At 37.7% G+C, this 15,848-nt stretch overlaps 1 protein-coding gene across 1 annotated transcript in view; it reads left to right on the top strand.

Annotated features, from left to right (window-relative positions):
* The window catches only part of LOC150102154 (uncharacterized), a 256,858-nt gene that overhangs the window by 116,954 nt on the left and 124,056 nt on the right, over positions 1-15,848 (top strand). The window contains exon 3 of the mRNA XM_090399520.1: positions 12,358-12,423. Within this exon, the coding sequence (XP_090255646.1) occupies positions 12,358-12,423 (66 nt within the window). The remainder of the gene's footprint in view (positions 1-12,357; positions 12,424-15,848) is intronic.

Here is a 15,848-nt window from a genome sequence, read left to right as displayed (position 1 = left end):
ACCTACTTTCTTGCCTGATGTACTCTGCATTATTTACTCCAATTATTTATTTATTCGGTCTTCCGTGGCTTCTTGGTGTCGTAAGTTTTCTGCATTGAAGGTTTGTTTCAACAGCATGCCAAAAATACGTATTTGTTCATTTTTATTCGTATGCAAAGAGTCTGCTAATGTTTTTAAGCAGCATCTGTAAATGGATTGTTGAGTTCTCTATGAGCGCAGTATTTTCGCTCAATTATATATTGTGGAATCATTGTGTCCGTCCATATCGAAATAGTAATAATACTCAGACGTGTAGCAACAGGACACGAGGATAATCTTCTTGTTTAAGCGACAAATTTGCAACATACGATTGTCAGAGTTTGTAACATTGGATTTGCGTGAAACCGCCAATGTCTCTCGTAGCTATGAAGTCTCTGGTAACCATAAAGGAGTCATTATCAGCTGAAGAGTGAACAGAGAAATTAAACTTAGAATTCTGTTGTAAATAAATGATAAGACAGCACGCTATTTCAGAAAATATAAAATTAGCAACGTCTAGCACGTCTTTCAAAATTAATGTCATTGATTCATTTAGTCGGAAAATTACTATTTTCAAAAATAAAAGATATGGACAATTACTTTTTTTTATTATTGAATTTAATACCATTATGCCGAAAAATTAAATAGAGTCGCTAATCGATTTGATTGCGGCTGACCTTAGTTTATTAACAGGAATGAAATAACTGCGTTTTATATATTACATGCAAATGGTTTTGGAGTGGGACATAGAAGTTGAGTATTCTTTGCACTGACGAAACTCCTTGAAATTGCATTAGTATGCGGGCATGAAAACAAATCTGATGTTGTTAAACACTTACACGTGTATAAAAAAAAACTACGGAATTTATTAAAAACGCCAACATATTTCATCCAGTATAATATATGCATCTTCAAGAAGAGAACAGATCAGTTAACGATATTCAAAACATGAATCACAAGATATGAGTCACAAAGCATATGCTTACTAGTTACTTTTCATGTCAGCTAAGTTACATGGATAGTTCTGCTTAGACTAGAATCTAAGACTATCGGGGGTACGTGGGTATAGACGAAGCCCTTTTTTTCAGAAAGACCTACGTTCGATTCCTGTCAGTGACTTGAGGAAAACCTTTATCTGGTCTCTTCGATTGAAAGTGAGTTAGTCGGTCTCCTACGGAGGTAAAAGTTTTTTATTCTCCCAGAAACTCGGGTTTTTCGTCCCTGAACAGACAAACTGGCCCCGTGAACACACGCTACAGTCAAAAAATACATACTTAGTCTCTCATTAGGAGGACTCAACCAGTCCTAAGGGACGGTTGAGGATCGGGGTGAACCCCCACATGAATAAAATAAAATAAAGGTAAAGATAAACGAACAGAGTTCTCTGGATTCATCCTCCGAACCTTAACCGCTCTGATTGTATTCCAATTTCAAAGCTCTGGGAAGTGATTGCTATTAACTATTCATATTTTTAATATTTAATTTTTTGTTATCGAACCTATTCATCTTGTTCCCTTGGTAGAATCTCCCGTCAACTCAGCTGTAAAGGACCAAGACACGAGCTATTATGCACAGTCTCATCTGTTCATGTTACATCAACTTCGTGGAAACCATACGCGATTTCCTTTTTAGATATAAAAATAGAAGCCTTAGTTAGCTTCACCAGAATTTGAGAAAAAACAAATTTAAAAAAAGTGTGTGTTTGTGCGTGTAGTAATTACTCTATTAAAGAAGAAGTCCACATTTAACCATCATTTCATTTGGCTTTTACCAAGTCATTTTAAGCTCTTTTTAGTTTCATGGTTGCCTGCAGTCTATACGTAAGAGATAAATAATATGCAACCTGATATAAATAAATAAACGAATAAATATTTATTTATTTATTTACTGGAATGTCACTCAGATGATTTTTTTTATATTATTCATTGATATTATAATTTTATTGGAGGAATGCGGATTTTAACATTCCCAATTACATAGCGTGGGTGGTTGGATGATGTCTCCCTAGCCATTATTCTAGCAACCAATGTTTTTATGGGCAGCCACGTACGAGGTTCGGTGTTCCTGATCTAAAAGACGCATTTCTCAAAATGAGTAGCACCTTTTTTTCATCCATCCATCTATCCTTTTTTTCATCCATCCATCTATCCTTTTTATCATCCATCCATCTCTCCGTGATCACATTTTTCTTCGGTTCAGTCTATTGAAATTCGGTATTTGGATGTGTACCAAAATTCCTTACGTTTGCTAGCAAAAGCTAAGAAAATTTATGTACTATGAGGTATGAATAGGATTAGTAAGTACCAGAATGTGTGTCTTATCACTTCAGTTTGAGTTCATATCGGCCCATTTCTAAAGGAAAAATTTACCCAAACCTTTCGAAATGTTGAAAAGCTAATAAGTGCATTCCGGATGGATGAAAGTGAAGTAAATGTGATATTTAGGATCTCCGTTAAAATCTATATAATTTAATTGAGTATTGAAATCAATAGCACTGTTTTAATGGCAAAATAAAAGTATGTGTGCAGCTCATATACCCTCAAAAGGCTCTAATTTAGTTGTGATAATAAATAGCGTTTACTTTAGAAGAATGTAATTATACAATATATATTTCTTGTATAATAATCTGCGATCTTTCGAAATGGTACCATGAAGGTGCTTTCTGTTCGAAGAAAAGTAAAAGGGTTGCAAAGAAGTGACTAATTATTCTCTATGCTATCCAGAGCTCTTTAAGCGCGCTATTATTTGCTATTTAATATTCCATTAGCATTCATTACATGCCAGATCCTTGTTCGAGTACTGCATTGGTTCGATCAATATGCAGCACATCCTGTTGCTATCATTCTGTGCATGAAAACAATAGGATCACATATTTTTATACTTGCCAGGAACTAGGACGCGTACAAATTTTATAAGGGTTTTTAGAGTGAATCAAAGTTTGTCGGACGCATATAGAGATGGCAAAATTCCCCCCACTGGAAGGTTGAGTTTTGTATTTCGCAAAATGGTTAACCGGCAGAAGAACTCGCGCAATTACCACATGGAATACACTGACCCGGTAGCCTAGTTGCTTAGTTCTGTGATTCGAAACAACCACAAACCCCTTGTCAAGACCACATCTTTTGTGCTTCCCCTTCTTTAAATACACTCCAAACATAAAGACTTCTTTCTGAATATCAAAAATTAATTGAGATATCTTGCTGGCAAGGAAACGTTCCTTAATCAGTGGTCATTCCAAATCGAAGACCTGTAAAATGGGCCGATTTCGAATGATTGAAGGACCCTTTTACTGCCAATCTAACGTATAGGGGAATGTATTTATGATCAAATTGCTGATCACAAAACCTTCAAGTACGTTAATTGTTCCTACAAAACGTGTTTGTCCAAATGTGGACAGTCCATTTTATCTTCAGTGTTCTCCTGCCAACAAACCATTCATCAAGCAAACACCCTTGACCCTCTTTGGTTTTGTCTTCTTTTCTGACCCACTTACTGCTCTTTAAGTAGAGCAATTGCATTTCGAAATCTAAACTTGCAAAACCAACTGTCGCAGTCAGTTCCGTTAATTGCACAGCCAACAGCAATTAAACTTGTCAGCACTCTTCTAGGAGCTTCGAGAGTGGTCCCGTTCAGATGCTCGCTTTCGTTTTTGATTAATAAAATAGGGCTCGGGATTTCGACCAGACACCAAAGAGAGGAGTGCATTGCTAAGGGCAGAATTCCATCAAACTTCCATTTCTGCACACAAATACGAACTTAGGTAACCTTGAAACCAGAGTTTTGAGCTACATGACGGGCCTGAAAACGCTGTCAGTCTGTTGGCGAAATTAACAAACGATAAACAAAGAAACCTCATCAAATGTGTAGCACCCATTCCTTGATTCATTTGCCAAGGTTTTCATCAATTAAGACGAATCCTTTGGATCTCTTTCCGTTTCTCGATGGGATAGCTCCTACTGAATGTTTCCAGCTAATATCTGAATTGTTTTTCGCCCTTGAAACGGGCCTAACTTTCCTTTCGTTTTCTCGCAACCCTCCTCACTGTCTGCTATTCATCAACTTCCAGTGGACGGTATTCTAATCCAGGCGATGCCCGTCTTAAATTCAACTACGGACCACGCACTCAAGATAAATGAGGGTTTGGCGGAGGGGAAAAATCATTTCCTGTATTGGGAATACAGGAAATGATTCCCCGCCCTCCGTCACCCGAGTAACTAGCAGTCGCAGTCCAATATGTTTTAGTCCGATCTGCGGTGCTCCTTGCGGGACTCGAGACGGCGCAGCTAGGAAAGCGATCGCTGAGTTAGACGGCAAATGACGTACTAATGCGTTCCTGGAGCCGCAAGGCGGCTTGAGATAGATTGGCTATTCAGCCTCGCTTTCTTGTGTCGACCCCAAATAAGCCATTCGCAACCGCTGACGGCTTTCCTCAGAAAGAGGGGGAGAGGGGAGGGGGACCATCCGAACGAGAATTAGGCGGACGATGGAAAATTGGATCTCTTTCCGCAGTCGATTTGTCGCCAGAAAATGGAAGAAGAAGCAAAACCCGAAAAGTGTTTTCTTAAACTGTTCGCCCTTCTGTCTCTTAGGGTGGCTCCGGTGAAGAGATGTCTCGCGGCCAGATGACCTTCGCGTTAAGGTACGTGCGCCCATCTTTGCTGACCCCTTCTCTCTAGGAATGCAAACACTCTCTGAACCCTTCCTTGTTGTCCGAGATGCCATCCTTCCCTCACCCCCCTTCAGTGTCCACTATGTTGTGTTTGCAAGTCGTAGGTCGACGTCAATTTCGCATTCGAAATATCGCCTTCCCACCGTCATAGTTTTTCGGTTAATTTAAGAAAAACATGCGGTTCTTATAAACAGTTTTTATAAGGAAGTGTTTATACATAGCTATATTAGGACTACTTCCTTTTAACGAAGCTTAAGTCTATCGGAGTTTTAATTTTCTTTATAAAATAACTTCTTGTGCTCAGCTAGAGCATCGTATGTTTGGAGAAACAGAATATTGAAATTCTACCCATAAAAACAGTCTTTTATTCGGATTGGGTACAATAATTTATTTATGTGAAGGATTATGGACATTCAGATGGCCTTTGAGATGGGGGATGGTAGGAACATTTTCATTCTGTCTCGATACCGAATGGATTTTAAGAGAAATACTGAAGTGATATCACAGTGAGACATTTCAATCGTTTCTTTGTTCTTTGAAATTCGTCACAACAAAAATCTTGTCAAAGTTGCGCTTCAGCAATTCCTTTTTTCTTTTTTTTTGTAACTTTTCCGTTCTATTCAGGGGTGCTTAATTATTTTCGAGGTACAGTGAAATAAAAAATAAATTGCGGCCTCGTGTGTTGGGTATTTTCGTTTCCGAAGCATCCCCTACTAATCGAATGGAGTTGAGTAGTTTTTGAAAGCCGTTACGAGATGACATTCTTTTAATTTCAAACTGGAAATGTCCTCCTAAAATTCGAATGTTTTGTGTACGTGCTTATCAGCCTCCCACCTAAGAAAGACTTAAATCATAAACATCATTCTTATGGCGGGATTTGAACCCGTAGTCTGTTGGTTAGAGAGGAGTCACGCTAACTCGCTGGTTGGTTAATGCTATCAGTTTATACTTTTGTAGCTTGCACAGTCAAATCTTACTATGATAACGGCGTAAGAATTGTACTAACACTTCCAAAGGGGAAAAAACCTCCATTAATACAGTATCCCGATTTTCGTAAATTTAACAATTTCAGTCCCCCCCCCCCCCATATTCTCTCCCCTCTGCTCACTATTTTCTCAATGGTGGAACTTCTGTTACGCGGTTTCAAAGGCGGAAAGATCCTCTTTTCATTGAAAGGGTGTGGTGGAGCCCAACGTTCTGCCGATACCACGTGATAGGTTTGGCTGTTAGTACACGGGATTTTGGGTGGTGCAGGCGACTGAACACCCAGGGCGGAACCCCTTATAACCGCCCTTAGTCGAAAACAGGATTTTCGTAAATGGCAGTTTCAAGTGAAAGCACGTATATGGATGGATATATCATTTTTCCCCCGCTCACTAGTATTTGTGTTTTTTTTTTTTTGTATTATTAATAACATCTAGTTCCATCTAAATCTGGATTCATCATGTCAACTAGGAAATCATTCGCTTGGTCTTTAGATGCTTATAAAGGTGAAAAATATATTAATACTATACTGACTCTATTTGATATCTCAAGCGCTAAAATGCTATTGCACTTGTCAAAACCAATCGAAATAAAAAAAAAAATTCATTAATATTTGAAACAACTTAACGGTGAATATAAAAATGCTTTCTGTTTCCTAGATATTCAAGGCATTCGAGTGTGTTTATAGGTTGGAATAATGGGGACACTTTATGCTGTTTTTAAAGAAAGAGGGATTTGGTTATCAATGCCTATTTTTCTCTTCTCCAGCTCAAAAACAAAAGAAAAAATAATTTGCGAGGATGATTTTTATTCTTGCCATCACTGCAGTTGATAACAAAGGGCCACGCATTCTAGTTGCCTGCACCAACTCACTGGAATTGGCTAAAGATAAGAAAAAAAGCCTTGGAGAATTTCTTTATGGAATCATGGCAGTACCGCGTAGGCTTCTGGTGTATTTCCTTTTTTATATTAGCGAGATTTTTGTTTAGCTAAAAGGCAGAGTTGTATTTACTGATTCTGACTGATGTCAGATTTACAGATTTTTCGCGGTCTAAGTTGACCGAGAGTGGATTAGAATTCACTCTCCAATCAACAGGATGCGAGTTCGAATACTGCTGTGGACAGAAGTGTTTATGAATGTCGCTAGGTGGCAGATGCTTCGCAATTCACACCATGAATTGCGAAGCATCTGCCGAAGTTATCTTGGCTAACTGAACGTACTAAAATATACAGCATTTGGATCATGATTTGAATACAAATCCTAATCCACTTTACCACTGAATATTTTGTTGTCACATTTGGGGTGATGCACCTAAGAACATCCCGACAATCTTTGACTGGACAGAAGAGAGAAATTAGGTTGATTATGATCCATCTCTCACTAATTCTTTCCACTGTCTCACAGACAGACGTCTCTGCAGCTTCCAATTTCGACAGATATTTCCATGGTCATCAAAACTGCAAAAATAATCCCCGCACACTCTCCTCTAAATCTGTTAACACAATAGTGTAATATAGCATCAACTATTCCACACTCCTCCCCAGATTACAATTAACTCAGATGTGATTAATTTCATGGCATTGGTGTTATTGCCTAGTTTACATTTACAGGATTTTCTCCTCTCTCCACAGATATTTTGCGTCTGTAAATTTGATAAATAATGAGATCAGGTGGCATGATAATTTGAGCATGCGCTGAAGAATGTTTTTTTTTTTTTTAAATGACTCTTTATGCTGAACAAGACAGTTAAGATTTGAGCCGTAGTTTCATTCCAACACAGTTTTTCAAGGAATTAATAAACAAGGTTTAGATAAAACAGGGATTTGATATTACAGCAAAACGTGCATGATTAATAATAACAGTCTGGAGATGAACTAGGAAAATTACTTAGATTTATAATGACGAGCAATAAACTAGGGGCAAAAAAACGAAATTCATAATTGCTGGGGACATTAAAGAAACCAAAATCTTTGGACGAACAAACTTCACAGACCTGGAAGATCCTTTGAGACCCATTATCTCCACAACACCAACACCCCCTTGTGAGCGAAATTCGTATTTTTCATTCTGGAAACCCTGAGTCATTAATTTGCTGTTCGTTGTGAACACTCCCACAATTACACGAGGAGGTAAAAAATACTCCGAAACCTTCGATGGATTGGCTTCATTAGATGTTCGTTTTCCTATCCTGATTGGTAATGTTTCGTAAATATTGAACCTCATTAAAGACACTGTCTAATGGTTATTCATTAAAGTGTACTGAATATGTGAACGTTATGCTGGTCGATATCCTGCACGCGGCAAATCTCAGAAGAAATTTCAGAATGGATTTCACAAAGAGATGAAATTACTAACGAAAACAGACATTGCACACATATTGATACATCGAGATTACCATCACTTTGATCTTCATTTATTTATTTTCTTCCAGGAAGCAGAATTAAAATCTGTCTGTTTTAACTGAGGCATCAGTGGGGTGGTGATTTTTGATTTAGTGTTGTTGGACTTCTGTTGGACTTCCAAAGTCAAAGTAACTAATGCTTTTGCTAAGGTAGATTAGTCGACTACCTTGACTGGGCTAAGTTTTTTCTACTTTTTTTTAAATATTTTTATTTAACTTTTTACATAATCCGGAAACGATGCTCTGCAGACCAAATATGGAACTGTTTGAAGCCACTTCATACGTCCAGTAAGCAGGATAGTGGTGTGTCACACCGGACGATAAAATTCATCTTCCAAATAGACACATTCAGAAATAACCATGCCTGCAGTGGAATCAGAGCCTCAGTAGCTCAGTCAGTATAGACGAAGTCCTTTGGTCGGTATGGAACTGTTTGAAGCCACTTCATACGTCCAGTAAGCAGGATCGGGTATGGAGATTGGTGTACTGGTCTCTCACAGTGAGTACGATCCTGGGATTCCATGGAAGTGCCGAATACTACTACTACTATTAATAATAATAATAATTTTAGATATGATGTCATCAAAAGTGATATTCTTGATAGATGAAATCAAAAAAGGATATTGGTGATTAAAAAAAATAAATAAAGCAAGAAAACAGTAAGAACACTGTTGGTGACAACGTAATATTCGGTCCAGCGAGCACGATGTGTCAAAATAATTATTATATTCTTTTCTTACAGCTGCTGTTAAGACACATCTGTTCTAGCATGCTAGGTGGCGCTACTAAATGTTTCAAATGGAATTTTATGATTACCTACAAAACTGTTACCTGCGTTGTGGTTGGTAATACTGATGAATGAAATTTCAGAATTTTCTCCCTAATTTTTGTGGTTCTCAAAAATGCTAACTCAACCACTGGCAAGTACAGTACTGACTACTTAAATCTTAATCGAATTAAATACCTATTACTTGTCACTGGTAGACCATCTGGGCACACATATTAAACAGAAAACACCTTCAAATATATGTCTTCTCCAAATGGTTGACACCACTGGCAGATGGTAGGTATTTAATGCTGCTGGGATGGCACTGTTTCTACTTGTTTCTTTGATAGAAAGAAGTCCAATCTCCCTCTACGGGATATTTCAAGATCCTCTTTGAGGCGTCCTCTGGACGATTTGGCAGCTTGAAGGCAAGCAACATTATTTTATTAGGTTATCATTAGGTTAAACGCTTATTTTAGATCAGATGCATATAAGTCTTCATTGGTAATACTAGTCTCGTCTCTCTCTCTCATAGAATGATCCAGAGATAGTTCTATACGATACCAAGCCTCAAAGCGTAAACTATTCATGAATGGATTTGTTAAAATTGAGGCATTGTAACGTTCATCATACAGTCCGGACTTCTTGTACGCCTTCCATTGACTAGATCTCTTGCAAGTAGATCAAAGAACTATATTTCAAGTCAGACTGCAGTGAAGCTGAGATAGTGTGATTGACTTAACCAGCTAGTCAATCAGTGGAAACATATGACTCATTGCTCGTAAGGAATTTATCTGACCGGATCCAGTAGATCTGTAGTTGAACCATGGAGAGCTGCAAAACTGTTGGGAAGGAGTTTGTTGCACCACCCTAATGTAAACGATGAATGAATGTAGTGAAAATAGATTTCTTTACGTAATCTTCAACAAATTTTAAAAAAGCAATTAAACATGCACAGATTACTTAAGTATAAAGAGCTAATAAGCTTCATTTCGGCAATGAAAACGTTACTTAAATTAAGGGGATATTAAATCCCACATAGTTTTAAAACCGAATAAGAAACTCAAAGATTGGAATCAGAGAGTTTCTTGCCGAATATAGTAAACTATAAAGTATCGGCGAACACTAGCGTTAGCAAATGCAAGTGATCCTAGTACGTGGTACAATACTGGGCAACTCGTTGCAAAGGTGGAGGAAGAAGTTCAGATCGCTATTCTTAGGTATTTTCCACAATGTAAGAATAGCGATCTGAACTTCTTCCTCCACCTTTGCAACGAGTTGCCCAGTATTGTACCACGTACTAGGATCACTTGCATTTGCTAACGCTAGTGTTCGCCGATACTTTATAGTTTACTATATTCGGCAAGAAACTCTCTGATTCCAATCTTTGAGTTTCTTATTCGGTTTTAAAACTATGTGGGATTTAATATCCCCTTAATTTAAGTAATGCACAGATTAGTAATTTCCGACATAAATGTGAATAATAACCGAACTTCGTGTAGCCTTCAATAGATCAATAGATAACAGATTGCCCATAACAACAACACTGGCCATGAATTCTTTGCCAGAGAAGATCACATGGATCGAATGTTTTGTCTGCTCACTTTCAGGGTTAATAGCATCCAAAGAATTTTTATGAGGGCTTTTCAACCAAATGTGATTTAGCCTGTCTCGTACTGTGGTGCAAAGGCATCCCCCCCCCCTAGAAACGTGTATATTTTTCACTCCGCACAAGAGACCAACCAGCAACACAATTAAACACATAAATGGCGTCATAGATATTTGCTGCGGTCGTAATCCCAAAACAACAAACTAAAATAGTACCTCCTCATTCAGTTTTCGATATTATATAGATATAATATTCTGTTCACAACGTCTTAATTCATTTACGAGATTTTTAACAAAAAAATATTAAAAAGATCTCCTTTGCTAAAACTATCTCCATTCTGCCAAATTCTCTCACTCCTCCGATGCGACCAATACTCGGAACTTTTATCCTCCTTCTTTCAATGTTCGCTTCTTCCAGTTCAACTTTCGTAAGAGTGAGAGCACCTTCTTCGGATACTTTAATGTTCACAACTTCAGCCGCGAAGTTCAAGTAGTAGATATACTTAGCTATCACCTGACCTTGGGCAAATTGTTATGCCTATCAGAATATCAAATAATGCGAACCACTCTAGTGTAAGTATACCTGGGATGTTTTTTGTTTCTAAGCAGACCAGATCAAAATCTAACGTTCATATTTTTTTCATATGGTGCATCAGTCACACAAACGGGCGGTATGATTTTAAATCGATTTTGGTGCACAGCCCTATCTATCCATCAGCATCAACGACAGTAATCACCACGAAGAGCGCCACTGTCGCTAACTGTTATCCAGGTTCTTTTAGTTTGTATCTTCATTGAGGGTGTAGTGTCAAATTGCCTCCGATAATGCTATGATGAAACGTCGTCTGCAAATAATTAATTTTAGATAGTAAACTATGTATTTGCATTCCAGCGTCCACGTAGTTTTCTGTTCCAGAATTTCGACATGAATACCCATGTCCTTTATGTAAGCATTTGCTCTCTCAGAAGAGTTAGCAAGTTTCTTCTTTCATTTAATCTTTCTGCGCATGCACGACAACAGTATTCTATAGGTTACAAAGAATCACTTAGACCAGAATGCCATAAAAAATGAGGAGGGTGGCACACATTAATGCGATACTATGTTTAGTACACAAAACTGGCTGTTGAAGTTGAGCTCGAATGCGCAGGTGCATTGCGATGGTGAATTTTCCATTCCCCTGACGTTCAACAAGAAATTCTGACCGCTTACAATATTTCATAAACAGTCTTTAATTCACTAAATGTGTGTTTCCTTTATTTCTACTAATCAGAGCTTACAAGATATCCGTTGCTATCAGCGGATATCCATTCTTAAAAAGACGCAACACTTGTCAACTCTTCCACAGCTCAGCGTGTTATCAAAGAAAATACACGCGTATGTTCCAGTTGCCACGTAACAAATTTAACTTGTCGATTCATTTAAAATATTGGGTTATGAATTAGAGTTATGCATTCCGTTTATTTTTATACATTCCATTTATCGAATGCCATTTATCTTCTTTGTCATTTGTAATATTAGTGATCGATTGGTGGTGCATTTAAGTATGTTCTTCCTGCAGATGCAATGTTTGCATTTTTGTTTTGGCTGCACTAATTAAAATAACAGGAGCCGATGTTCTTGTGTGTGTGTGTGTGTGTGTGTGTGTGTGTGTGTGTGTGTGTGTGTGTGTGTGTGTGTGTGTGTGTGTGTGTGTGTAACTTTTTAGTTATTGTTAAACGTTAAAAGCAGATTATTTAGTTGAATAATTGGGATTATTTTTGTGGTGATGTCTTTTCTTCTGGATTAAGTTAATGCGTCTTCTAGTTTATTTTTTATGTTTTGTATTTTGTTCCCCTTACTATTCTCTTATGTTTCTTCCACACCTTAGTTGACTTGTTTCTTATTATTTGTTTTTGTCCGTCTATTCCAGACAGCCGATGGTCCTACGACTTCCGACCTCCCACTAGCTCTTTCGACTTTTCTGATCACCACCCCGGTAAGTCGCGCCCTTGCATGACTTAGGGAGTGGTACTGTTAACATCTTGTTTAGCTCCCCTGTGTTTTGAATGCAACCCCTCCTTGTGTGTTGTGAGTTTGTGTGTCTGTAAGTTCTTTAGCATTAAACACAATGAAAAACCAACACAGCACAATTTACACTCAAACGCTTAGAAACACGAGCGCGGTGATTTTGCAGCCTCATCACACGTTCCAAATGCAAATATTAGTTGATAATTTCCAAACAGCAAATGGATTCTTCGTTCATTTTCAAAGAAAACAGTGAACATCACTTTGGAAGCGGAATTACAAAAGAATCAATGCAAAACGAGATTATCTATAATGTGCTAAATTAAGCTATGATGATGTTGATCCTGTGTACTTAAAGTTGTGTGCATTACTTGGGGTATAAATGCATTTCTAGAGAATATTTTGGTTGTAAATAGTTAGGTATTAGGCCGAAATAAAATATTAGAACACACCGATCAAATGCTTGTCTGTTGTCATCAGGATATGATCTATCCTGATCTCTGTATTTTATTATAGATTACGACTAAATGCCCTCAGTAGATAGCAGAATAAAAGATGAAATAATAATAATAATAATAATTTTTTTTATCTCTCAAATATTTACATATATATTACAATGATCATCTTGATTGACATTCAGTATATTATTTTACGAGGTTCAGCACTAAGTGCTACATATAATGAGATTTCAATAATAATTATGATAACATAGTTTTTTGCTATTTTTTAAAATAACAATCACAGTAATAATTTCCAATTATATAGTTCAGAGTTACACAAGTTATATAATATTACATGTTGTAGTTTACTTTTTTTTTTTTTCAAAGTTTGAGAAAGAATGATTATACAACAGTATTTACACGTGTGCAATTAAAATATTATATTTTCTAATTCTCACAAACATACAATGTAAACTCATTATTTACATATTTTTTAATAATGAGGATTACGTGTAGATGAGTGAGGCAAGTTAATCCTACCTACTCCGAAGCTTGGGTTAGCTTTTATGAAGAGAGTGGGATTTCGCCTTCACTGTTTATGTTGTTGCTACTGTTTATGTATGGGATGTTGGCATTGGATGCTCGTGATTTGTGATGTGTATATCGGTGTTAATGGTATATTAACTTTGTTGGTATATTTTCCAGAGTTCGTGTTTTAATGTTCTGTAGTTATCTACGTGTTTTAAATTTCTTGGTAGGTTGTTGAGTTGCGTGGGTATCTAATATGATCTCACAAAAGAACCATATGAGTTGTTGAAGGGGGGTAGGGATGTAGAGAGTTGTTGTAGGTCGTGTTATACGATATGTGTCTCTGTTGTTTCGATAGGTGATGTTGAAATAATTCTTTGTTAATGTCATGTAGTGTTTCAGGTTTTTGATGCTCAGGATTCTGTTTGTCGCCATGTGCTGGTTGGATATTGGTTGTTGCGTATATAAGGTGTCCAAATCACTGTTGACACAATTTTCCTGTGTAATGTTTCTAATTTTGTTAGGTCGCTGTTTGATGTGTTTGCATAGACTGTTATATCGTATCTGAGTAGGGATTCGCAGATACCGTGATATAGGAGTTTTTTTTTTATGTTGGATGGAATAATGTCTTTTACTTGGAAGAGTTTTGCTGCGATGATCCGGAGTTTGGTATGTAGGTATTCTATATGTTTTGTCTATTTAAGGTGGCAGCCTCTGTAAAGGCAAAGATATTCTGCATGTGTTATGGGTGTGAAGACCTTTCTACTACTACTGATAATAATAACTATCACCACAAGCATTCTAGTACACAGGAATTTACAAAATACCTTCGTGAAATCAGCCTACATTTATCAATACAAGTGACTCAGTAGATTTCCATCAGCTTGAAGTAATATTTACCGAATAAAAATGTTGCTGGAACATGGATTTAAATTTCTGATGTGGTTTTGGGAATCTTCCAATTTGCAACTAATCTTTCCAAGAAACAATTCGTCCACAGGCCAAATTTCATTTGTGTTTTACTTTTTTACTCAAAGAGGTGTGTCAAAAGGATTTCGTCAAGTGGTTGAGTTATTGATGCCATCCGATCACAGATATAAGATTGATGAATTTTCTTTTCCCTCTTGATTTTCTTATTTGGATGCAGAAGTCCTCCACAATATCAGAAGATTCGTAGAAGACGGAGAAAGTTAAATCAAACTCTCAGTAGGAATTTGTCTCATAGGATTGTGCTCTTAACGTGATGAGCTCCATGGCCTGTCATAACGACTGCTTGGATCGTGGCTTCATATAAACCTATTGGACGACATGATAGGACAGTTAATCCTGTCTACATGGTTTCTACTTTATCAGTTGCACGTTTGTTTGCTCCGTATGGTGAAAAACGTAAGGTCAATGATTTTTGATTCGAAGCGCAATTCTCGTGCTGGTAATTGTAATAAGGTCTATATTGAATGAAGGAAGCGATAATAATAATACTAATTATTATTATTATTCGTGACACTTCCAAGAAATCCGAAGACTCATCGGGGGAGGACACCTATTGTATAACTCTCCGTCTCCACTACTACACCGAACCTCTACTACCAATCCTCCACATCACTGCCATCTATCGCCCACCACAACCACAACTAGTATTTTTGTCTGTAAATTGCGTGTGTTCTGAAGGGCCAATTTGTCTGTAATAATAGCAGAACAGTATTGCGTGCTGCGTGCCTGTACTCCCCTGCAAAAAACAGAATCAACTTAAGACTTTTTTGATCTATCTTTTCCTAACTAGTGATGCTATTTTATCTCAGTGACGCAACTTGGCAAGAATGTGTGTTCCACCGAGTGGAGATTTCAGCCAGCAAATCATGACAAGACTGAATGTCGCAATTTAAAGCATCTGGTGTAGATGGGGTGGTTAATAGGTAGGGTTGTTACGTTCATACACTGTTTTCCTCTTTTGAAGAGAGCATGGGTAGTTGTCGGCCGCATTTTTCATCGTCGCTATTGTCGGTGATGGAGCGAATGGTCAGTATTGTGGCCGACCTATTTAATTTGAGGTGGTTACGCAGCTCGTGAGAAATGGTGCAGACGCCGGGTCTCAGACAAAGACAGAGTTCGCGAGAAATTGTATCTGAGTTGCGTGTGTGTCCAGGGATGCCAAAAAGTGAGTCGCAATTCTTAGTTCACCGAGAAAGAAAACTTCCGGTTGAACGGTCGAGCGGAGATGTAACTCGATGGGCAATCGAGCAGAAGGCAGCGGAATCTACAAACATCGCTCTTCTACCGCAATTAATGCGGCCGGAGTATCATCGCGGATACGGCAACATTGAAAAGGAACAAGTAGGACGCTCTCTGCTAGAATTCAGGGTGAACTCTTTCTGAACTGTACGCGTTTGATTAACAGAAGCTTCTGTTTTTTTTTTTTTTTTGCCCATTT

The sequence above is a fragment of the Typopeltis vanoorti genome, chromosome 10, assembly GCF_054136105.1.
Source record: "Typopeltis vanoorti isolate ZY-2024b chromosome 10, IOZ_Tvanoo_1.0, whole genome shotgun sequence".
In the NCBI taxonomy this organism is placed as follows: Eukaryota; Metazoa; Arthropoda; class Arachnida; order Uropygi; family Thelyphonidae; genus Typopeltis; species Typopeltis vanoorti.
Note: the sequence above shows the minus strand (reverse complement) of the source record. Positions and strands in the feature narration are given on the sequence as shown.